The 26,949-nt window shown below is 38.6% G+C and overlaps 1 protein-coding gene across 2 annotated transcripts in view; it reads right to left on the reverse strand.

Annotated features, from left to right (window-relative positions):
- Positions 1–26,949, reverse strand: part of LOC306853984 (glutamate receptor ionotropic, kainate 4-like) — a gene marked incomplete at its 5' end in the record, with an annotated part of 197,932 nt that overhangs the window by 123,309 nt on the left and 47,674 nt on the right. For both annotated transcript variants that reach the window (XM_079391731.1, XM_079391732.1), the window contains one exon: positions 8,239–8,404. In XM_079391731.1, the coding sequence (XP_079247857.1) occupies positions 8,239–8,404 (166 nt within the window). The remainder of the gene's footprint in view (positions 1–8,238; positions 8,405–26,949) is intronic.

Consider the following 26,949-nt stretch of genomic DNA (forward strand, 5'->3'; position numbering starts at 1 on the left):
ATACTTTAAGTATGCTACTATGTCCCTATTTATTAATTTGTATATATTTTGATATATGAAAATCTGAACAAAAACATCAAAAATAAAGAACAGGGTATTTGCTTGTAAACAATAACATTTTATTCTAACTTCATGCATTCTTTTTTATAAACACTTGAATGTGGGTAAGTTTCACAAATAAAGACAAAATGAAAAAATAAATAAACAGCATTTTAAACAAAAGGCTGAAAAAAGACTATGAATTGGATTCAGAATGATAATCAAGACGTAGATGGAGTCAATCAACACCCCAAAGCTTGATAATCATTCAAGCTCTTCATGGGTCAACATTTTATTCCATAACGTTTCAAAGTTTTGATACTGTTTTATGTCTGATGATCATGTTAAATTACGTGTGGAAGCACCTGTTGTTTTTCGGTTTCTTCTTCGCTTAGGTTTTGGAAACTCTGTACAGAAGATGTGTAATAGCGCCCCCTACCATATAACAATGAAAACATTCTCTGAGCACAAGTATAGCTCAAATAAATTTAGCCTGCGTCCCAATGTGCATACTATCCATCCTAAATTCTATGTGATATTAGTATTTTTTTGTTTTGTTTTAAGTAATTTTCAATACTATTTAGGGCAGATAGGGTGGACAGTATGCACATTGGGATGCAGGGTCAGACTTTTTCTAAGTATAAGTCAAGTACATTTAAATATCATTTTAAATATATTTCTGAGAAGTACATAAAAAGTAGACTGAAAGTATACTTTATTATTTTAAGTTTAAAAGAAGTATACTAATAGCACTCTTGAATAAACTTATTTTTCGTAAGGGATGGTTTTGGATATTTGGTGTTCTCAATTGGTGTTCTTCAACTATTTTGTATATTTAATGTTGGTATAACAGTTACGACAAATCAGCAGCAGCAACAAATATTTTCTTCTGTGACATACAGTAGATCATCTGAGTGCATGGACTAGTGAAAAAGAAAATAAATTCGAGATGTGGACTTGGTTCTATACAGTAGCCATTAATTGAATTTTGATATGTGGCCTAGCATAGATCAACAGAGAGAAGTCTATAATTTTACTGTAAGATTATGACATTTTGATTAAAAATTATGGGGACATACAGTAGGCTATAGAGGGATTAATCAGAATAAGATCAATAATGTGCATTTTGAAAAGGGGAATTTTTAATTCATGTCAGCACCTTTTCATCCTTTCGTTGATATGGGATGTCAATACACCCTAGCATTACAATAGTTAACAGTGTGAAGAGTGTTTGAAGAGTCATGATTCATTATGGTGCTGTCTGGTCATCTTGTTGTTTTTTCAAAATAAGCAAGTTCGGTAAACCTTTTATATCAGTACTTGCTAAAAGAAAAATAGTTAGAGTCAGATCTCATCCTGCCCGGGGCCAGACAACCATTCTTGCACTCGTTTCTTCTCATTAGACAGAAAAAAGGGAAAGCTGAAGGGGTGTGAACCACTAAAAAAAAAAAGCTTTTGTCTTCCTACTTAAACAACGCATGTCAGAATCCCATTACACTCCTTATCACATTAAATTAATGTCTTCCAGCACAAAGGAGAGAACTTCAGAAATAAACACAGCCAGACAAAAGAGAGTTTCCAACGTCCTGCTTCATATCAAGTGGCCTTTTCTAGAAAGGCGATCCTTTCCCTACGACTTCCGTGACACTGACTTTCATTACAGGGGTTTTTGGTTGATTTTACAGTACTGCCCTTATTTTATCTAAACATTTATTGTATTCTTCTTGAAGAGGCAGGAGAATTAGATCATCCTAATTCACCCACGTTTCGGTTCTCATCTCTCTGTGGGACGCGGGCTGAATTCTTCACTTAATCATCTTTAATTACAGATCACTTCAAAGCACTGAGAAGAATGTCGGGCAAACAAGTAGTACAACATTTCTGTTCCTAGCGGAGAGGCACAGCAAACCTGACAGGTGGGAAACCTCTTTGAAGTGTGTGTATTTGATTCTCTGGTTTCAATCTGGGCACCAAAGCTCAGTTCCTTTCAATTAAATCCGTGAGCTCCTTTAGTTCAAGAGGACAAACTTGAAAGAGAATGTAGTGCTCACCTGTCTGACCCCGTTCTGAATAATTTGGGTAATACCTTACGAACACAGGGTCTTGGTGATCTTCTGGGTCTCGTGACTGGATAGAACAGGTCAGGCAATTTTGTTCAATGAGACCTTACTCACCTCACTACATGGTACGGACCTTTGGAGCCAGATGAAGCCTCCAAAGATTATACAGTAGTAGGAATGAGGAAAAGCTACATATTTTCAAAAGCTATCCTTTAGCATTTTTCATTCATCTCAATGGCTCTCAGCAAAAGCTATTGGTTAGCATTTCCACCGATTTCATTGGTAAAAGCCATTCCATTCATCGCAGTGACAAAATCTATCAGTTAACATTTATAATCATATTAAAAGTCATTGATTAGCGTTTCTATTAATTTCAGTGGTAAAAGCTATTGGTTAACATTTCCATTCATCTCAATGGAAAAGGTTATCAGTTAGCATAATTTTAGTGCTAAAAGCTATTAGTTAGCATTTCCATTTATCACAGCAACAAAAGTTATGAGTTATCATTTCTATTAATTTTAGTGCTAAAAGCTATTGGTTAGCATTTCTATTCATCTCAGCAGAAAAGGTTATCAGTTTACATTTTTCCGTCACCAGTATTCGGTTAGCATTTCTCTTCATATCAATAGCAAAACCTCTCGTATCTCTGGGCGGGAGTGCCCTGGAACAGGTCTCCAGGCATGCTGTGGTTTCCACGGATGCCTCCACCACCAGCTGGGGGCCACATTCGACGGGCTTTCAATGTCGGGGGTTTGGACGGGCCCCCAACTGCATTGGCACAGCAATTGCCTAGAGTTGCTGGCAGTACGCCTGGCCTTGATCTGTCTCAAGAGGCGCTTACGAGGCAAGCACGTACTGGTCCGCACGGACAACACTGTGACCGTTGCGTACATCAACCGACAAGGTGGTCTACGCTCCCGTCGTATGTCACAACTCGCCCGCTAGCATATGAGGTCGCTTCGTGCCATTCACATTTCGGGTTTGCTCAACCGGGCAGTAGACAAGCTGTCACAAGCTGCGCTCCCTGGACAGTGGAGACTCCATCCCCAGACGGTCCAGCTGATTTGGAGATGTTTTGGGCCCGCTCAGGTAGACCTGTTTGCGTCTCTAGAGACCTCTCATTGCCAGTTGTTTTACTCCCTGACTGAGGGAACACTCGGCACGGACGCACTGGCACACAGCTGGCCGCGGGGCCTTCGCAAGTATGCGTTTCCCCCAGTGAGCCTTCTCGCACAGACACTGTGCAAGATCATGGAGGATGAGGAGCAGGTCCTGCTCGTGGCGCCGTACTGGCCCACTCAGACTTTGTTCCCAGAACTGATGCTCCTCGTGACAGCCCCTCCTTGGCAGATTCCTCTGAGGAAGGATCTACTGACTCAGAGACGAGGCGCCTTATGGCACCCGCGTCCAGAACTCTGGAAACTTCATGTCTGGTCCCTGGACGGAACACAGAGGTTCTAGGTGACCTGCCCCAAGAGGTAGTTGACACCATCACTTCAGCGAGAGCGCTGTCTACGAGACATGCTTATGCCTTGAAGTGGAACCTGTTCGTTGAATAGTGTTCTTCTCATCAAGAAAACCCCCGGAAGTGCCTGATCAGAGTCGTGCTGTCCTTCTTGCAGCAGGGGTTGGATCGAAGGCTGTCTCCCTCCACACTTAAAGTCTATGTGGCTGCAATTGCTGAAGCCCACTCTACTAGAAGTGTTGCATCCTCTTGGGCGTTGGCTCGTGGCGCCTCGCTGGCAGATATTTGTAGAGCTGCGGGCTGGGCGACCCCTAACACGTTCGCTAGATTCTATAGCCTTCGTGTGGAACCGGTCTCCTCCTGTGTTCTCACCTCAAACGGGTAGAAGCACTGAGAGGCTCCGGTTTCGGGTCGGCTTGCTAAAACTGCTCCGTACTGCAGACCCTGTCGAGCTCCTCCATCCCCTCGGCAGCCAGACGTGGAGGAGCGTCCGGCACCAGGCCCTCACTCGATGAATCCGTGAGAACCGGTAGAGGGCTGGGTTCCATATGTAGAGACCTAATTGGATTCCATATGTGTAAGTCTACGGTATAGCCTCCGAGCCCGTGTTTCCCCAGCATTCTGGGGAAAGGGGCTACAATCACCTCTAATCTTCCATATGCACCTAAGCGGTTGTTCATATGCATAAGTGCTTCTGAACCTCCTTCGGGAAGTTTGGGCTTCCAAGTGGAACGGGTACGTTTTCCCAGTGTTATCCAATCTTACTGAGTGCATAGTGCCATAGCACAGTAGCTGGTCTTCTTGTGGTAAGCCCTGACCTGTGCCAAAAAGTAGGACACTGGAAGGGACAGTATCCTTGGCCCTTTGGTAGGGATCCCAATTCGTCGGTCACCCGACGTGACTCGGAGTGACTGACTGAAAGGGAACGTCTCGGTTACGTATGTAACCCTCGTTCCCTGAAGGAGGGAACGGAGACATCACGTCCCGTCGCCACGGCTGTTGTACCAACGCTGAGCGGCCAGGTCAACGGCTCGGCTCCTCAGCGAAAACCTGAATATTCGCTGCACCTGCTACCTACTTATACGCACGCTGTGATCAGTGGCAACTGGATGCAATAATCACATGCCAATGTGCATTGGGTCGTTTAGTTACACTCAAAGTTGATTGGTCTTTCTAAGGGAGATCCCAATTCATCGGTCACCCGACGTGACGTCTCCGTTCCCTCCTTCAGGGAACGAGGGTTACGTAACCGAGACGTTATCATTAAAGTTACCATTACAGTTATTGTTCTTGGTGCAAATGGGCCTTAAGTTATAAATCTTGAAAAGGCTATTGGTTATAAAATGTTTTAAAGATTAAGAGACCTTGTGCTATATATAACTTTCTCAATACAATTGACCAAACAAAATACAATACACAACTTCCCTGAGGAATAAGGGGTTTAAATCAAGAACATAAATGCAAATATAAATTCTAATCATAAAAAAATGTGAATTTGTGACATATATACATGCACTGATTGACAGAAATGAAATATTATTTAGAAAAAAATAACGGCAACTGTAGTTAATATAGGTAAAGTTTTGCATTGCACTAAGGGAATTTTTATGAGAGTCAAAAGCACCTTGGTACAGTTTTCTAAAAGTTTTCTGTCACAATGCATTTTAAGTTTGGTCTGTCGCTGCTGTGAATCTCCTTTATTTTCCTACAGAATTCTTCAGGGAGCGCATGCACTCATTATTAGCTGAAAAACAATGTTATTTTATTTTTTCCTGTTTCTGACTCATCTCTGTGTAGAAAGTCGGGCTTTTACTCTAGAGGTACAAAGAGAAAAACATTTGAGCAATAGTGTTGGCATGCGCGTGAAATGGTTAACTTTAGAGTGTACCACAAGACAAACTTTCCAAGTTACCTGAAATGCTGTCTGCTTTCAGCTTTCTATGGTAGAATGAGCAAAACACCGGGTTCTTTTAAGGACTCAGAACTGAGATAAACCTCAGATACTGCTATTGTAGATATAATCACAATGGCATACCAATCCCCTACAGTCAGTCTCTCGAGAGTTTGTTCATCTGAGCACCAGTGTTGTGCATCATTCAGAGCAGAATTGAGAACACCATTTAAATTATAATTAAATTCCTCAACAGGATGTTTAATTTGAAATCAAATAGAATTAAAATGCTACAAATTATTTTGATTATCTATCAAATAAATGCTTTTGATCTTTCTTTTCATCAAAAAATTCTGGAAACAAGTATCATGGTTTCCACAAAATATTTAGTAGCACAACACTTGATTACAATAAGAAATGTTTTTAAGCACCAAATCAGCATATCAGAATGATTTCTGAAGGATCATGAAGACTGGAATAATGATGCTGAAAATTCAGCTTCGCTGAATAAATCACAGGAATAAATGACATTTTAAAATATATTTAAATAGAAAATAGCTATTTTAAATTGTTGTAATATTTTACAATATTACTATTTTACTGTATTTTAGTTAAATAAACTTAAAACATAAAATGTTCAAAAACATAAAAAAATCTTACTGATCCCAAACTTTCGAATGGCAGTGAATATTTCATTACATTTAATAAATAACATTTCTGTGGTACTGTATGGGAAAATTTGTATAGGAAAACCTCTTTTGAAAGTCTTAAAAATATCTCTAATCATACCAAAATAATATCTAATATATGATCAAATTATTCACGTTTTGTCACAAATTGCAGTTCAGTAAAATCAATTTCCAATTCAGCATCCTTTAGGTGTAGCCAATTAAATCAAATACCAACCCACGAAAGGGATCAAATACTTAAATCCTGAATTTGGCCCACATATAATATAAGGTCATTTTTTTCAATATGAAATTTCGTATTGGTTTAGTTCAGTCCTGTCCTGACCCTGTTCTCAAGTCTCTACTGGTAGTTTGCCATCTCTCTACACGCCTCTCTGACGTCTTAGTGGGAATTATAACTGTTCCACTTGAAGGCCTTAAGCTGATTACGGAGAAAGGTAGCCACTGTCTGAAGGGGCAATGTGACTTTGTTTGGATTCTCTGGGTAATTTGCGGCATCCTCGCACCGAGATGTGAATTCAGAATACTAAACTTTAATCCTCTGCCAAGCTGAACTCAATGTGTGTCTAATAAGGAGACTTTGCGAAGGGTCATCCGTCAGCTGCCTTTTCTTTGACTATATTGGGTTTGATTTAAACCTTCAGCCATTCATTTCCATGGACATCTCTGTTTCAGCAGAGTGCGCTGGTATTAGCGGCAGGGTGAGTGTTTGATGGTGAATGAATGAGACAGCACAAATGATGAATGCCTGAAGGACACAGATGGACAAGAGACAGAATGAACAACACATTTGAAATAATCCAACAACGCAGTACAATCAAACAGTACGAAATTACATTAACATCATCCTCAAAAACGTGTGGATATGTGAGGTTTAATAAGCAGTTGTTATTGCTAAATAATCAGCAGAAGGTAATGGAGCACGTGAATGTGCACAAAAGCATCCAGTGGCAAAGAGTGCAGAAAGTGTATGTACCACTATGTAACTCTGTGTTCTTTTTGTAGAGAATGCATATGTCAGAAAGCAGCTGGAACAATCTATATGAGAGGACATCTGCTGCTTGACAGATGCAAGCAATTCTATACAGTATGTGCCAATTAAGAAAGAGTCCAATGAGTACAATGTAATTATTGCAATTTTTTTTTTTGCCTCTAATGCTGGGGTCGCCAACCATGGTGGGTGAGAAAGAGTAATATAAAATGTATTTATTTAGTTGTTTATTTCAGAATTGTTGAAGTCCCTCACATCTTTGACATATAAAGAGCTGTAGTAAGGGCTGAGTGATAAACAATATCATATCGCTATGGCAATAACATTTTTGTTGATAACAGTGATACGCTCTGGATATTTTTACTCGATATGGATAATTTTGACAGCTGATTACATAGCAGAAACAAATGCAATAAACAGCCGATAAGTGCATGTCGCTAATAAGTTTCTCTGTGTAAATGAATGGCGTGGGTTTTCAGCACCTGTCGTCTCAAGATATGATGATAGTCCACATTTATTTAATCTCCAGAGCTGCTCTGAGAGTCGCTTCGTGAGCTTTTCCCTGTTGCTTCTGAGAAAAACTACTGTCAAATACGCACTGAAACGCAAAGATCTTCACGACAACCCGTCAAAAAAATTTAGTTCGACAAGAAGAAATTTACAGAAATATATTAGTATTATTTTTTTAAGGAATATCATACAATTAAACATATTTACAACCATGTTTTAATTTATACACTTCTGTTGTGCTGCATTTCATTTGATAAAAATAATAATGCAATGCTTGGTTGCAAATTGACTTATATTTTCATTTGATTAAATTTTAAAAGATTGATTATATTGTTACATTTCACCAGACATCATTTAATGATAAATAGTTGATAAATTTGTATTAAATTGCAAAGGAAAAAAGGAAAAATGGAACAGAATTTAGGAACATAAGGAAAAATAAATAATAGATTTTAAAATATATTTTTTGAGGCCTAAATTAAAAAGTATAGCTACTCTGTGGAGTGCAGTATTGCCATTAATATGTATATGTAGATGCACACACACACACACACACACGCAAACAATACAAACAGAAACCCTGTGATACTCACAATCGGCCTGAGCACATATGAGACACGACGTGCTGCTGTTGAAGAATGTTAGCAGTCCGGCTACAGCCATGCTGATGTCTGTATTAGTGGGCCTGAGGTCCAGCGTGGTAAAGCGAGGAAACTGCACCTTCAGTATGTCCTCCGGAGCCACCTTCACGTATGGCACCTGCACAGGGACACAGAACAAGACAGAGAAATTGAGCCCTGCAGGACCCCTCTTGTTAGGTTGTTACTGCAGATAAATTGAACAAAAGAACATTGCAGGAGGGCGTTTTGTTTACTGCGCTGTGATGCGGGTCTCAAGAGTGGCTGTGCAACAGAATCACCGCATTCTCATCAGACTAATTAGATCCATTTTACGCCTAAAACTAATAAAAACTCATTTGAATAATTTCAAAAGGTCCTCTCTGAAGGCATGTAAATTAACAATAAAAGCTCAGCAACTTAAGATGAAATAAAAACAGATTTTTTGAACCTCAGCGATGATTGAGGCAGAATCTCTCATTGTGTAAAGGCCAGTGAGATATTTATTCAATGCAAATTGTCTTGCTATCCATGGAGACCTCAGCATTGGCTGCTCTCTGATTTGATGTGTGCTGATGTGAGGGTGTGTCGGATTTGGGAAAAGTGGGTGCTGGGCTCATTGGGGCTTGAAGGGGATCCTAGAGGACGCAGGCGGGCTGTGTAAAGGGCCTTTTCATCACAGCAGATTGCCTGTCTGCGACGGGCCGTGTGACCATGCATCGTACTTGAACGGCCCTATATCCCCAACTGGTTTTCCATCGCTTTCCATCAGGGTGTAATGGAGTCCCCGCCAGTGTGGATGGATGGGGCGCGTGGGCTTTCCGACACTCGGGGGACAACTGGGATTCTTGGAGATGGAGGGTTCAGAGTAGGCTGGTAATGGGATTGCTGCAGCGAAGAGACATGTACAAGCCTCCGACCTTCCTAGAACCGTTCTTTCTATTTCTCAGAGAAGATGCTTTTCTCTATTCCCCATGCCGGATTCCAGACAACATCCCATCTGTCCAAAGCCCCTGTGCTAACTTGTAAATAGCGGCTACAGTCGGACTTCCTCCTGTGTGCATAAGCTCTTGCTATTCAGAGGTCATTCAACAGAGTGACACACACACAGCTCAGTGAGGAAAGACCTTTGATAATGATTCCTTTGATAACCCTTCTTGTTTTTCCATTGAAAACAAAGTCATACAGGTTTGGAACAACATGAGGGTGAGTAAATAATGACAGTATTTTTTTTATATTTTTTGCGTGAACTATCCCTTACATCAGACAGATGTCAGAATCTAATGTCTCATTGCGTGCTCAAACATACATAGTAAATATCCATTGTGTATGAACAGGAAATGGAGCATAACAGTGAAAGAGGTTTGAAAGCCATTTTTCTTGTGGTTACAGCACACAGCATATGCATCAGCAGCATTTCCAGGGTGTAAATAGAAACTCTTTGCCCTGGTGGAGCCAATCTGGGCTGCAACATTGGAATTGTGGGCCAGAGGGAGAGTTGTGTATGAGGGTAATATCTGTCTGTCCGTGTGCTGTCTGCTCCTGCGGGTTGACAGAGTGGCTGTCAGGCCTACAGATGCACTGCTGACAGGCTTTTAATGAGGGGCCTGGTGCAGGCCAAAAGCAGCTCACTGAAGTCAGGCAAACAGCCATGCAACACTGCAGTATAAGTACATATGCTGAACATTTCATTTAAACCAGCAGGAACATGCTGACCTGGAACAAATGAATATTGAGGCACTTAACAGATGCTGCATTTTGGACATTTCTAATGTAGAACAGTACAAATGGATGGTTTTGCATTAAATATCTTGTGAATTGTATTGTAAGTGTTTCGACAATTCAGTTGATTGAATTATAATTCTTGTACACACTCTTTGAGCAAACTGAGCTCTTTGTTAATCTTTATCTAAATGTGTATAGCCAAAATGTTTTATTTAAAGTACACAATCATTTTTGCAAAGTCATCTTAATAGGGTTTTAAACTACAATAAGGCAAGGACATTACTGTGCAACTGCCAGACTAAAATATGCAACTCTGAATAACAAAATCTGTTGCGACATCATGAGCGTTACTTAAAACGTCCCTTGGCTTATTTAAATAATCAATTTAAACCTCATAGGGAAATGCATGGCTTTTACAAAGCGCCATTTGTGAAGTCATTTGGCACACGTAGGGTCTTCTCACTTAACCATGAAATCGTGCAGATTGTTGTGATGCAGTGCTGAAAGAAACTCTGCAGTGTAAAACTCCCACCTTTACCTTTTTTACCATTCAGTATTAAAGTTAGGCCTGGTTTTACTGCTTATGGTCGTCCAGCTTTCTACCTGTGGCTCTGAACAAAAACTCATCCATAAGGGTGGACGGTCTCAGGAGGGAACCCTGGGGAATTTCATGCCATATGGCAAGGTAAAGTATAATGAGATCTTACATCTGTTCCCTTATGTGCCAGAGGAACAAAATCATGTTTAATAAAAGATCACAGAACTTTTACCAGGGCCACAGTGTCAACTGATACAGCTGGACATACTGTTGTACTGTAAAGTTGGCCATATTTGTCCGTTGTCACACTCAAGAATGGCAGCGAGTGACAAAGCCATGGTAGGTTGCCTCACAGGTTGTTGGGGGCGGATGTAGGCAGAAAGCAGTTCCATTAGTCAAAGACATGGAGATCGGACATGGGGATGGCAGAGTGGCTGGAAGGGTATTGTGAATGATCGTGACATCGCACACCTCTCTAATGTGGTGCAATGGACCACGGGAAGTCAGCTGCTTGGGGAAAAACACACACTCAAGCATTAAGTGGAGTAATCATGTTTTGGAGGCTATGTGAGCGCTGAGAGTCCCTGGTGGAGGGAACAAAGAGAAGAAAAGGCCACCAAGGCCTTGAGAGAAAGCTGAGCATTGACCACAATCTCATTGATCAGCCTGCTCAAAAAAAAAAAAAAAAAAACACTTTCTATGATCACTGTTTTGCAAGCATCACTGCTGGTTCCGAAGAACATAGAAATCCTGTAAAAGACTCTAACGTTTTAAAGCTGTGGGTCACCTTTTAAACTGCACCATGACTACCAGCGGTGGTGCAGGTGGAAAGGTGAAGCCATGGTGAATGGAGGTGAACTGGACAAGTCATCTTTGGTGAATTTCAAATATCACCTAACAGATGGAATCCGCAGGTGTGTGCCTCCCTTGGTGTCTGCTCATGCATTCAGCCATTGTGGACAAATGTGTAGCACTCCATGTAAAACAACAAATCAATCCATTGATGCTCAAGGGTAGTTATGGAAGCCAGGGCCCGTATTCACAAAACATATTAAGGCTAAAAGTAGCTCCTAACTTGCTGATTTAGGAGAAAATCTTAAAAATAGTGTGTGTGTCAGTCCTAAATTTAGGACTCCAACAATTTTGCTCTGAGAGTATTTCACAAAGCATTTTAGCGCTAAAACTAGCTCCTAAATCTGTGAAACGTTAGGAGTAGTGAAGAGGACTCCTAAGTCACTAAGACCAACTCACAACTATCCTAAAATGGCTGTTGCCGGCAATCTGCCTAAGAATATAAACATTTTAGAAACATTGGACAATAATGAGCTTTTAAAAAAGTATCACCTTTAGGGTTTGGAGGTTATCCCAACTCCAAATTTTCCTTTGATTATATCCTTTTCATTAACCAGTTGGGCAAGAAGTAACAGCTTGTTCTTGCATCCAGTTTGGATTTCTTTTACGTTTGCATGTCTTACTATCAGCCTCTGTTATAGACTCTGTTAAAAAGCTGTTTGTATGCATATCCGCTACGAGAAGCATACATGCAAGAGGCTGACATTTAGCTGAACATACTTGTTAATTAGTGCACTAAGCCTGCATTTTAAAATCTTTATTTGAATGTGGCAATTAACATTTTATTTTTAAACCTTCGTTTGAATATGGCAACATAATATTGCGCTCTACAACATTTCTAGGAATTAATTTCTGACAGAGACCCCGCCCCTCTCCTATCAGCTAATCACTGTGTGCATGGTTAGTAAGCATGCTGACATCATCCATAGCAACAAGGTTAACCCCACCCTTACTCTTAGCTAAAGACTTCTCTCTATTCCTTAGTAAAAGTTTGTCTCAGCAGCTTTGTGAATAGGTTTTAAGAGAAAACTCTTAGCTAAAAACATTTACTGCTACTTAGGAGAACTCTTAGTGGTAAGATAAAATGTTTTGTGAATACGGGCCCAGTTCCCTTCTAAAAATAAAACAGGTAATTGTGAGAAAGCTGATAATATGAAATAGCTATAATTGTAAGTAATAAAGTCACAACTGTGAGTTATAATACCACAGTAATGAGAAATAAAATAGCAATTTACAATATTTACAATTATTTAAAATCAAGTTACAATTATGTGAAAAAGTTGCAACTGCACTAAATAAAGTGCTAATTGAGCCTTTGAAAAGACCCACCCCCTTAGTTACTGTTGGTACGTGCAACAAGCCATGCCGCTCTGACGTTACACATCATGTTTTCACGAAGTGAAAAATACATCGCAAAGCAAAGAGGAAACTCACAACACTCCGGCAGACAAGACAGAGCAGGTTACTTTTGGTATGAAAAAGTCTCAGTTTTCAAATGTTGTCACTAACAAACAATAAATACCGTTTTGTGGCTCTTTGATGTGTCGTGACAGATTACTGTATTGCCTTCGTTCATGCGGCAAATGAACCGATCATATTTTCATATTTACTTAAAGCATGAAAAAATATATAAATAAACATCAGAAGGTATTTTATTTTAACTGCGGAAAGACATCAATACACACAATTTTTCAGTTGTAAGTCTGATTTTTTTGTCGGACAAAATGGCAGATCCGGCGTTATTATTGGGCAGATCGCCTGTCAATCAAGCTCTCTGTAAAGGGTCAATTAAAGCATAAAAAAAACAATTAAACGAGAAAGAAATTTTCAATTAAGAGAAAAAAAAAAATCTGAATTCCAATGAAAAAGTAGCAATGCTGAAATACGTATATTGTAATTGTGAGTAGTCACAATTACAGTACCTTTTTACTTTTTTTAACCTGAGGCAGAAACAGGCTTGCAGAAATTAGAGCACATTGTGAACACTTAAATATTTAGCAGGGATATGTGATGTAATAACACACAACAAAATGCATGACTCGTTAAGAGCGCATTCATGCCTGCCCAGGGATTTGTTTGCAGAGTTGATGAAGCCATGAATAATTCCACTCTGCGCTGCTGATGGGCTCAGCTGGGGCGTAAAAACCTGATCCATTCACACCTCCACAAAAAGACAGCACTGTTCCATGGATGACCACAGAACAAAGAGACAATAGAAAACTGGTCCAGTGTCTTTTGCACATCCATCATATTAGAAACAAAAGGATGAATTGAATTTGAAAGGGCTCTCACAAGCCAGGAGGGGTCTTGAGTGGCATAGCACCACTACGCACATCCATTTAGTAAGGAATAAAGAGAACTCATTCTCGTTGGTGTAAATTCAGTTGTGTGGGTGTCCCTCGGCGTGACAGATCAATTGCACAGCAAAAGAGAGGTGAGCAGAGGTGTCGCCGACAGCTGTGCTACTCTAATTATCATCAGGCGGATGAGGACGCAGCACCTGTGTTTTGTTTGCACGACGAAAGCAGAGCGGTACGGGCATACCGTGATACAATCATCCACTTTCACCACAAGGCCCTCTCTTCTGAAAATGTCACGTCCTCCCCCTTCGTGACAGTACCAGAGGGACTTTTTAGCCCTTTTCCACCAGCATTGCTGGTGCCAATCTGGAACCTTCTTGTACGCTTCCACAGCTGGTTATGAGTTGGGGGCATTATAATGTCTACACAGAGTAAAGAAAAAGACAAAACTAGAGATACTCAACAATGTTAAATTTCTCAATGCAATTTGCAGATGTTGTTATTTTCCCCAGTTTAAATGACAAATATTTATAGTACAATGTCTAAATATCATTACAATGCATAAATATATCAAACCAAGTGTTTAACCAAGTGATTAAATGAGGCTAGACTTTTTCTAACTAACACTTTCAGTTATTTTTAACATACTGGTATCAAGTTCATCAGTAACACTTTACAATAAGGTCTCATTTATTATCAACATTAATACATTAGGTAATATGAACTATGAGCAATATACAGTATTTTACAGCATTTATTAACCCTTGTTAATGATAGTTAATAAAAATACAGTTGTGCATTTTTTTTGTTCATGTTAGTTCAGAGTTAATAAACTAATGCTAACAGATAGAACTTTAAAAAGTAAAAAAAAAAAAAAAAAAATGCATTAGTATATGTAGAAATTAATTAAAGGGATAATTTGCCCCCAAATGAAATTTGTCATCATTCACTCACTCTCCACTTGTTCCAAGTTTATTTCTTCTGTTGAACACACACACACACAAAAGAGATTTTGAAGAATGTTGGTAACCAAACAGTTGCTGGTAGCCATTGTCTTCCATAGTATTTTTTTTCCATACTATGGAAATTAAAGGCTACCATCAACTGTTTGGTTACCAACAGTCGCAAATACACTCACCGGCCACTTTATCACCTGTTCAATTGCTTGGTAACACAAATTGCTAATCAGCCACTCACATGGCAGCAACTCAATGCATTTAGGCATCTAGATGTGGTGAAGACGACTTGCTGAAGTTCAAACCGAGCATCAGAATGGGGAAGAAAGGGGATTTAAGTGACTTTGAATGTGGAATGGTTGTTGGTGCCAGACGGGCTGGTCTGAGTATTTCAAAAACTGCTGATCTACTGAGATTTTCACGCACAACCATCTCTAGGGTTTACAGAGAATGGTCCGAAAAAGAGAAAATATCCAGTGAGCGGCAGTTGTGTGGATAAAAATTCCTTGTTGATGTCAGAAGTCAGAGGAGAATGGGCAGACTGGTTAGAGATGATAGAAAGGCAACAGTAACTCAAATAACCACTCGTTACAACCAAGGTATGCAGAATACAATCTCTGAACGCACAACACGTCGAATCCTGAAGCAGATGGGCTACAGCAGCAGAAGACCACACCGGGGTGTCGCTCCTGTCAGCTAAGAACAGGAAACGGAGGCTAAAATTCGCACAGGCTCATCAAAATTTGACAATATAAGATTGTAAAACGTTGCCTGGTCCCGCTGGCTCCGTCCAGCTCTCCTGCGTCCCCGCTGGTTCCGTCCAGCTCTCCTGCGTCTCCGCTGGTTCCGTCCAGCTCTCCTGCGTCCCCGCTGGCTCCATCCAGCTCTCCTGCGTCCCCGCTGGTTCCGTCCAGCTCTGCTGCGTCCCCGCTGGTTCCGTCCAGCTCTCCTGCGTCCCCGCTGGTTCCGTCCAGCTCTCCTGCGTCCCCGCTGGTTCCGTCCAGCTCTCCTGCATCTCCGCTGGTTCCGTCCAGCTCTGCACTTTAAGAGCGCCCCCAAGTGTCCGCGCTTCAAGAGCGCTCCCAAGTGTCCCCACTGTCCGAGCGCCCCCAAAAGTCTGCACTGTCCGAGCACCCCCAAGAGTCCTGTGACTGTTACGGTGTGGGACGCACCTTCATGGAGGGGGGCAATATCTGTCACGGTTTGGTTTCTGTTCAGTTTCCCTTTTGCCCTTATTTGGTTTTTCATCGAGCGTCAGCGTCAGTTCTGGCAGGCCAGGTAGTCAAGACGCTGCTAATGCTATTGCTTCAACACTGTCCCGCCAGCTGATCTGCTCCAGCTGATCTGCTTCAGCTGAGCTGCATTAGCTGGGTAACTCCCCTCGCTGCTCAATGGCCAAGCTCAAACAAGGCGCCCTATTTAAAGTGTTATACATGCTTGCTCATACATGCTTGCTGCTCGCTACTGCTGATTTGTTTCACTAATAAACGCATTTGATCATTACTTTGCTCGCGCTCTGCTCAGTAACTCCCCTGGATGCGCAAGGTTGGGATGCGCTACCAGCTGTTTAATTCCTTCAGCTCGTTCTCAGAAGGTGGCTTAGTCATAGCGCTCACACCGTAGACCGTCAAAACCGTCAAGACGGATAATTCTAGGTAACAGCATGTTTTTAGCTATTGCGGTCTTGAATAGTCATTTCAGTAATTAATTAATAATTTACTATAGCCTAATATAAATCACTAAATTAGGGCGGCTCAGACGACACCGTTCGAGACACTCAATTTCTGTTTTGGGGGAATAGCTCATCTAGTCAAATAACGTAATGATTATAACCTATTGCAAATTATCCGTATATATTCGTAAGATTACTAAGCATATAAATTGTTAAAATAAATCATCCTCTGTATCTCAGAGGATTGCCAGGTGTGGTTTGTTTGGGGGGATATTTTAGCTCTCACAGTCCTAAACTGTGTGAACGTTCCCTAATGCTGCTGCTGTCCTCTGACTCTCTGCTATTTCATGGTGCTCATGAAAGGTCAGAGGACTCCCTGAACAGAGCCATACCGCCAAATTTCAATTCAGGAACATCAACCTGTTTGCAATCTATTCAATAAAAATTCTTAAATTATTTTATTGTCTGTGTTCTTGACTTAATGGACCTGACAGAAATCGAACTTCAGCGTCAGTTCTGGCAGGCCAGGTAGTCAAGACGCTGCTAATGCTATTGCTTCAACACTGTCCCGCCAGCTGATCTGCTCCAGCTGATCTGCTTCAGCTGAGCTGCATTAGCTGGGTAACTCCCCTCGCTGCTCAATGGCCAAGCTCAAACAAGGCGCCCTATTTAAAGTGTTATACATGCTTGCTCATAAATGCTTGCTGCTCGCTACTGCTGCCCGCCACCTCCCCAGCTCCTCCTTATGCATAACGTGGCATTTTGCTTTGTCATGTTGCCTGCTCTGTTCACAGGGGGGATATTTTAGCTCTCACAGTCCTAAACTGTGTGAACGTTCCCTAATGCTGCTGCTGTCCTCTGACTCTCTGCTATTTCATGGTGCTCATGAAAGGTCAGAGGACTCCCTGAACAGAGCCATACCGCCAAATTTCAATTCAGGAACATCAACCTGTTTGCAATCTATTCAATAAAAATTCTTAAATTATTTTATTGTCTGTGTTCTTGACTTAATGGACCTGACAGAACTGTCATTAGTTAATCATCATTCATCCTGTTCACCTGTCTTGATTTAATTATCTTGTTTCCTCGTTTGGTTGTCCCTTTATAAGTCCTGAGTTCTCCCCTTGTCTTTTGTCTGATCTTAATGTTAAGTTAATCTATGTATAGAGTGTTGATGATTATTAAAAACCTCCTTTTCCATTCCTCGCCGCGCGCTTCCTTACTACAACACCAACACATAACAGCTACGAGTCTAAGTATATTTAGAACATGTTTATGATTAATAGCCTACTCTGTTCAAAAATTGATTTTAATAACGTACTAAAAAATAATAATTAGTTTCTCAGATATAAAATGTGTTTTTTTGTTTGCGATAGTACAAAGCATGCGTGAGTCTATAAAACCTAAATATATATATGCTCCTGATATTAACATGCTCACAAATGTTTTTTTTTTTGATTGATTGATTGTATTTTATTGAATCAGGTACCTGAACCACAGATGAATCCTGATGACTATCTTCAAACTGTTTGTCTGTTCACATCTCTGTAGTTAGATCAGTGTGCACAATAATGTGTCTTTGGCCTTCATTATGTATGTTTTGATTATACTGTGTTGTAAATAAAATACAAATAATAAAAAAAAAAAATTTTTTTCAATCTCCTCACATTCTCTCTTACCTGCCTCAAAGTCACAGTCACACTGATGGCCCATTAGCAGCCGTTAGGGGAGGGCCCTTTGTCTCTCAGGTGAAAATCACATAATATTCAAGGCCATTAGCACTCCCTCGCATATAGACTTTCGATCTTTAAAAATTTAAATCAATTTATTGTTTTCTTTGAATGAGTAAGCAGAAGGATTTTCACATAATTGGAAAGTAAATATTCTAGCCTACAAGACTGACTACTCAAAAGTCTTATTCAGGACTATTAAGTGTGGGTTTATGGCCTTATTTCAGCTACATTTTTTCCCCTCAAAACTTACTAACCACGCATAATATATTTTTTTTTCTAAAAAAGGCAAACATGTACATCCATCTTAGTCATATATTATTGTAGCACAGTTTGTGCTGAATACAAAAAAAATACACGTTGGTCAATAGTATGTTATAAGTAGCTGAAATAAGCAGAAATATCACGGCATGTCAAAACATCTAAAGGGCCCCAAAATCACCTGAGACCCCAGAGGGTTAATGTCTAATATGTTATAACTTTTAAACATTATGATTAAGATTTAATTAAGATTTTTAGAATTTTTACAACTCTTTTGCTTTAGACCATTTAAAAATGTTAAATCTTAAAATAAAATGTTAAGGTTACCACTGCATCTTTCTGGAAAAAAAATAATAAAAAAATGCAGGGATCAATATATATATATATATATATATATATAGTTATTTTCAAATCTTTAATGTACTGTCATTATAAAATAAATTTATTATTGTTTATTTAATTCTAACAAATACGTTTTTGCTAAAAAACTAACCAAAATTTAAAATAATTAGCTTCTAATTTCTGCACAGGTATCGGCTATCGGCCAAAATAAAGTTGAAAAATATCGGCATATCGGATATTGGCCAAAATCAAATATCGTGCATCCCTAGTTTCAATTCACAAAGTCCCTGTGCAGTGTGCACTACTCCCTATATACTAAACAGGGAAAATCATTTAAAGAAAATCACAAAGATTAGGGATTTCAAGAATTATGAAATATAGTAATGTGTGGAATCTTTGTAAATACATGTGAAATGTATAAATATAACATAAATTACCATATTTTCACAAATATACTCATGTGTATTCATATACAAATATATAATTGCATATTTAAATGTTATAACTGGTCATTCTAAAAACCTAAATTATAATTTCATTCTAAATTGTCATAAATTTCCATTTTTAATACGAAAATAAACATTATTTGGTTATACTGAAAGTCTACTTAACTGTTATGTGACCCATGAGCTTTATAATTATGTTTTAACGATCACATCACATGCGTTTTATGCCCACAAACATCTGCGTAGGAATCACACTTGACATTAATTAAACTAAATAAAAATGCCAGAGGCTTAAATCTTATTCACAACATTCATTTTTGCCATAAATCAAGTACTCAGGTTGTGCACAATGACTGGCAAGTAGATTTTCCTCTCTACTTCCTGTGAAATGATAATATCGATGTACACATGTCCGTGTTTATAGTGCCACGTTTCAATTTATCTGATTTTGTTAGATTTTATTGCATTAAACCAGCATAAAATAGCTGAATCAAATTACTTTGAATATTAAAACAGTCATAGAGCCCATAAGACACAGATTCAAGGTTCACAGATTTCCAAGCACAGCCACAAGAATGAGAGCCATTTTGATGGAAAGTGGGGTATTTAACAGCAAATCTGGAGTGATCTGTCAAACATATCGCCTGTTCTCCCATCAGTGCTCATCTGTCCATAGAGCACAACATTAGCGCTTATAGCACTTAACACTGCGGGATCAGCCGCGCTGTAGTTATAGTTAAGCCAATGAGGTCTGAAGGGTTCTGCCATTAAGAGCCTCGTCGCCTCATACGGTCCAGTAAAGTTTTCATAGCTTAATAACCACGACTGACCTCTCACCCCGTTCTGTTGGAATCGTCCACCAGGAACCACAGCCAACCTGAAGCGAGGACAGATTCGGTTGTTTTACATTTACATATATTGACGTTCTCGACAGATGCTTACTTACTCAAGCAACTTGCAATATGGGACACAAATCACGTTAATGGCAAGTTACTGGCACAAATCCCATCACTGGCCCTTCTCCAAAAACACTGCACGAGAAGTATGGGAAGATACAGTATGTGCATGTGGATAGGGAGAAAGAGAGAGAGGGGAGGGACGGACGGACGGACAGATGATGAAAAAAACGTTCTTGCAGAGTGACTGCTGTAAATGAAGACTCCTGCTGGGCTGAAGCTTTGATAGCTAGCAAAATTACAGCATTCAGGATCAAACACAGCATGCTAGGTCCACTCTCATTCACTGGCAAGCCTGGAACAAAGTCTGGCCCAAAATAGCATGCCAAAAAAAGACACCTAGCTACAAATAAACAGGGCTTCCAGGTTGAGTCTGCTGGCTTAAACTCACATCGGCGCTCCTCTGTGTCTCCCTGTTGTGGGCCGCTGCTTATACTTCATTATTCATGCTTGACCAAGTGGAGTAATCCTAATTTAATATGTAATCAGTGATAACCTGAGAGACTGAGATGACCACTCACCATAAATTGATTAAACAGTGGTGGCCAAAAGTCTAAAAGCACAAGTGAATATGCTCCTATTTTGCTAATCTTTCTCATTTTAATATAACTTTTGGTCACACTTTAGTTTGGGGACCAATTTTCACAATTAACTAAGTATTAACTATGGCTTTTGCCTTAATAAACACCTAATTTGCTGTTTGTTAATAGCTAGTAAAATAGTTGTTAAGTTTAGGTATGGGATAGGATTAAGCTATCTAAAATTTAGTCATGCAGAATAAGGCTTTAATAAGTGCTTTATAAGTACTAATAAACAGCCGGTATGCTAGTAATATGCATGCTAACAACAACTAGCTAACAGTGAGAATTGGTCACTAAACTAAGGTGTTACTAAACTGTATTTATCCATTAGAAATTCTATTAGCAGCATAACAATTTGATTGAAAAGTTAAATTAACAATGTAGCATGATGTTTGTTGCTTTAAAATTGTGCTAATACATAAACATTTTGTTAAGTAAGTAATGTAACATGACAACACACAATATTTTTACAACTGATAAAATTACAAAAACATTCTGTTAGGTAGCAACATTGGATTGAATTTGAAAAAAAATATAAAACATTCTTTTAAATAATATAATATTTCTTATAAATTGGAAAAAATACACAAAAAGTTTAAAGAGATGAAAATTCTGTCATTAATTCTTTACCCTCATGTAAGGGTAAGACCTCCGTTCGTCTTCGGAACACAAATTAAGATATTTTTTATGTATCCCGTGAGCTCTCTGACCCTCCCATAGACAGCAAGGATCCGCATACAAAAAGTATTCTCATAGCTTCGGGATACATAAAAATATCTTAATTTGTGTTCCGAAGATGAACGAAGGTCTTACAGGTTTTGAACAACATGAGGGTGAGTAATTAATGACAGAATTTACATTTTTGGGTCAACTATCCCTTTAAGTAACAACATTTGTTTTAAATTGACAAAAATACACAAATATTCTGTTAAATAACAATGTTTGATTTAAATTAGTAAAATACGAAACATTCAAGTAATATGATAATATTTCTTATAAATTGGCAAAAACACGAAAATGTGTAACGAAACAATGTTAGTGTTAGTATCATTGATATAGTATTATAGGTTTTATTAATATTTTGAATCAGTTTTTATTTTTATATTTTCCGTTTGCATTTTACTTTTAATGTTGTTTGTCATCTGTAGTATTTTTTTAATGTCTACATATATTTTAATTATTTTTATTTCATCAACTTTAAAATAAAATGAGAAATGTTGCCTTTGCAGCTGCAATAAATTTAAAATTTTTGGTTTGTTTTAGTTTTAGTTAACTATAATAACCCAGCAAAACATTTGATTTAAATTAGTAAAAATACTAATAATTCTTTTAAGTAATGTAAGTAACATTTAATTTGAAAAAAAAACAAAAAAAAAAACATTATTTTATTTATCATCACATGACACAACATTTTTGTTTTAAATTTGTTCAACTACAAAACCTGTGTTTATTTTGAGGTTTAACTAGTTTTTAAATCCTAGATATTCAACATGGCATCACACTTCCAGCCCCACTGTATTTCACATTCAAGCGATGCAAAAGCAAATGCACAAAACACACCTATTTATGAAAATGTACAAAAACGCTACAAAAATAATGAATAAAAATCAGCATCACCGCCGTGGCACAGAGTGCCCCTAAGAGCCAAAACTGTGATTTAAATATCAAAACATGAATACAAATTTTCTGTGTGAATGTATTCAGCAGAGGTCTCAGGCTCCACAGGAGGTTCTGTGTGTTATGCTCTTGGGTTTCAGGCCTGGCCTTTCTCCCTCACCTAGTTCCCACATCTCTCTCCTCTCCTGAACCCGTGTGTCATTTAGGTTCAAAGGCCTCAGCCTTAAGCGCAGCCGTGCCGCTCTACTGTAGTGGCTCCTGAAGCTCTCAAAGGCTCCTGCCTCTCTCATCTGCCACCCTCTGTACTACAAACACACCATTCATATTTATGAGAAATTAGAGGAAAACCTCTTTTCCTCTCACCTTTTTTTGTCCTACAAGTATATGTTTTTCTCAAGTGACTGACTTGAATAACAATGTAATTTGCTAGCTGAACTCCACGGTCCCCGAGAAAACATATTCTACTGTCAACAACTCTTTTTTGCCAATAAGGTTCCTGTACTTGACTTACAAAAAGCAAGATCACTTAGACTGTTTACGTTTTCTGCTTTTACAAGAGCTGTCACTTCATGTAGTATAAAATAAATTGTGTGAGAAGGGAAAGTGACAGTATGCTGTGAACATACATTTATCAGTAATAATGAGAGAAGTCAAAAGCCACACTCCAGACCCTCACAGCAAATTTGTCTTTTCTTTCTAGGCCAGATGGGAAACTCCATCATTGCATTACATGAGTGCAGGAGCATCTTGAGCACCCGTGATGCGATACAAAAAAATAAAATAAAAAAAACACGAGTAGAGGTTCATCTTGTACTCACTTTTATCTCCAGGCCGAATTGTCAGGCTCAGAACAGCTGTGTACAGAAATACGAATGATACAATCTGAACAATATAGACCTCCCACATATTACAAACATGCCTGCAATCTAACCAGCACGAACACACCCACACACTCAAGCATGAATGCACACACTGAGGGAAGTTAATATGTTCTGCATTTGTATGCATACAGAAGTAAATTAAATTTGTCCACAGAAATGGGTGAATCTCATAAAACCTTTCAAAAACATGTCTGTTTCATATTCTGCCTCTAAATAAAATCTATATTTAATAAAATGTACATTATAATAAAATAAATAAGTTTTATTTTGCTAACAAAAACTATGAAATCTATTTTAGGACCATGAAATTTGATATGGCAATTTAGTACATTCCCCAACCACACAGTAATAATAATAATAATAATAAAGATAATAATAATAATAATAATAATAATAAAGATGATGATGATAATAATAATAATAACAATAATAAATTATGGATAAATAATAAATAAAAATTACAATAATGAAACTTTAAAAATACAATTCAATAATAATAGTTTTTGCTTCTTTTTTTTGGCTATTTAAAATAAAATATAATTATTTTACTGCAATTTTTACCATAATACAGTAAAAATAAAATAACTGAATTATGGCCGGTCTACAAACTATTAGTTTCATCACAAACTGTAAATAAATAAATAAATACATACATACATACATACAAATAATTAAAAAAATGTACATGCATTAAAGTAATGATAATTTAATTGTAATACTCCTATTTTTATTTAAAGGGGTCATTGGATGCAAAATTCACTGTACAAGTTGTTTGAACATAAATGTGTGTTGGAAGTGTGTGTACACATCCATCCTATAATGATAAAAATCCACCCAGTGGTTTTTTTAAAATCCCTATTTTAAAACCCCCTTTCTCAAATCAGGCTGTTCTGAGAGTCCTGTCAGAATGACGTAGTTCTGTACAGGCCCCTCCCATGATAGCTGATTGACAAGGCCGTCTTAGCTTAGACTTCTGGAGGGCATACGACTGGACCCATGTGCTGATCATCGATTGCTTCTGTCTCTCGATTGCTTCTGTCTGTCGAGCTGCTGAGAGGTTTGCGATTGTAGCTCCGTGTAGCTTCGCTTTTCTGTTGAATCTCTATCTTACATTCACTCTGTTGTTTAAGTGGTAAAATATAACTTAGAGACACCAGCCACCATAGTCCATTGTTTACCAGGAGCCAGACGCCTGACATCTTGGCAAATTTAAAAGTGCTGGCTAATGCTAAACGTAAATTCAGTAAGATTGTTATCCACGTCGGCGCTAATGATGTTCGACTTCGCCAGTCGGAGATCACTAAAAATAATGTTAAAGAGGTGTTTGAACTTGCAAGTACGATGTCAGACACTGTAATATGCTCTGGCCCGCTCTCTGCTTACCGTGGCGATGAGATTCATAGCAGACTGTCATCACTCAATGGCTGGATGTCTAAGTGGTGCCCGCAGAATAACATAGGTTTTATAGACAATTGGACAAGTTTTTGAGGCAAACCTGACGAAAAGAGATGGTCTTTATCCCTCCTGGGGTGGTGCCGCTCTTCTCTCTAGAAATATGGCACATAGTCTTAGAGTACGTACTTGACTAACTGGGGCCCAGGTCAGGAAGCAGACAGACTGGCTAAACCGACCATCTGCTAGCCGCCTCACGTCACAGAAGTCAGTTAATTCTCAGCACACAGAGACTCTTTCACTTAGATATCACACTATAGAGACTGTGTCTGTTCCCCGAACTAGAAAATACAAAAAACGTCCAAACCAATTTATGAGTAACAACTTAATTGATGTTCAACAAATGAAAAATGTATATAACACAGAGAAACAAATGATAAAGCTTGGCTTATTGAATATCAGGTCCCTTTCTACTAAAGTGCTTTTTGTAAATAATATGATCACTGATGATAAACTAGATGAGCTCTGTTTGACAGAAACCTGGCTAAAACCAGATGAATATATTATTTTAAACGAGTCTACCCCCCAAGATTACTGTTATAAAAATGAGCCACGTCCGAAAGGCAAAGAGGGAGGTGTTGCTACAATTTATAGCAATATTTTCAGTATTTCACAAGACAGGCTTTAAGTATAACTCCTTTGAAGTAATGATGCTTCATATAACATTAACTAGAGAAAAAAGTATTAATAATAAATCCCCTGTGATGTTTGTACTGGCTACTGTATACAGGCCACCAGGGCACCATACAGACTTTATTAGTTAGTGCTGGCTGCAGATAAAGTCTTAATTGTGGGTGATTTTAATATCCATGTTGACAATAAAAAAGATGCATTAGGATCAGCATTCATAGACATTCTAAACACTATCGGGGTTAGACAACACGTATCAGGACCTACTCATTGTCGAAATCATACTCTAGATTTAATACTGTCACATGGAATTGATGTTAATGGTGTTGAAATTTTGCAGCAAAGCGATGATATATCAGATCATTATCTAGTCTTGTGTAAACTCCATATAACTAAAGCTGTAAATTCAGCTCCTTCTTACAAATATGGTAGAAGCATCACTTCTACCACAAAGGACTGCTTTGTAAGCAATCTTCCTGATTTATCTCAATTCCTCAGCATATCCAACAGCGCAGAAAAACTTGATGATGTAACATAAACTGGACTCTCTCTTTTCTAGCACTTTAGATACGGTTGCTCCTTTACGCTTAAGGAAAATTAAGGAAAAGAGTCCAACACCGTGGTATAATGAGCACACTCATGCCCTAAAGAGAGCAGCCCGGAAAATGGAGCGCAGCTGGAGGAAAACTAAACTAGAGGTATTTCGTATTGCTTGGTGGCAAAGTACCCTATCGTACAGAAAAGCATTAAAAACTGCTAGATCTTATTACTTTTCGTCTCTTTTAGAAGAAAACAAACATAACCCCAGGTATTTATTCAATAGTGGCAAAATGAACAAAAAATAAAGCATCAACAGGTGTTGACATTTCCCAACAGCATAGCAGTAATTACTTTATTTTACTATATAGAACTATTTTACTTCCAAAATCGATACTATTAGAGATCCAATTGTAACCATGCAGCCGTCAGCTACAGTATCGCATCAGATAGTGGACTATAGATCCCCTGAGGAACAGTTCCACTCATTCTCTACTATAGGAGAGGAAGAATTGTACAAACTTGTTAAATCAGCTAAACCAACATGTATGTTAGACCCTATTCCAGCTAAACTACTAAAAGAGGTGCTTCCAGAAGTCATAGATCTTCTTTTGGCTATTATTAATTTGTCATTGTCATTAGGATATGTCCCCAAAACCTTTAAATTGGCTGTTATTAAGCCTCTCATTAAAAAACCACAACTTGACCCCAAAGATCTAATTAATTACAGACCGATCTCGAATCTCCCTTTTCTGTCAAAGATACTAGAAAAGATCTAGTCTAGATTTAGACCATCCCATAGAACTGAGACTGCTCTCATTAGAGTTACAAATGACCTGCTCTTATCATCTGATCATGGTTGTATCTCTATATTAGTGCTACAGGACCTTAGCGCTGCGTTCGACACTATCGATCACAACATTCTTTTGAATAGACTAGAAAACTTTGTTGGCATTAGTGGAAGTGCATTAGCATGGTTCAAATCTTACTTATCTGACCGCCATCAATTCTTAGCAGTGAATGAAGAGGTATCATATCGATCACAAGTGCAGTATGGAGTACCTCAAGGCTCAGTACTAGGGCCATTACTTTTTACGTTTTACATGTTACCCTTGGGAAATATCATTAGGAAACACGGGGTTAGCTTTCACTGTTATGCTGATGATACTCAGCTCTATATTTTTTCGTGGCCCGATGAAACACACCAATTT

This window comes from Barbus barbus, assembly GCF_936440315.1.
Source record: "Barbus barbus genome assembly, chromosome: 34".
NCBI lineage: Eukaryota > Metazoa > Chordata > Actinopteri > Cypriniformes > Cyprinidae > Barbus > Barbus barbus.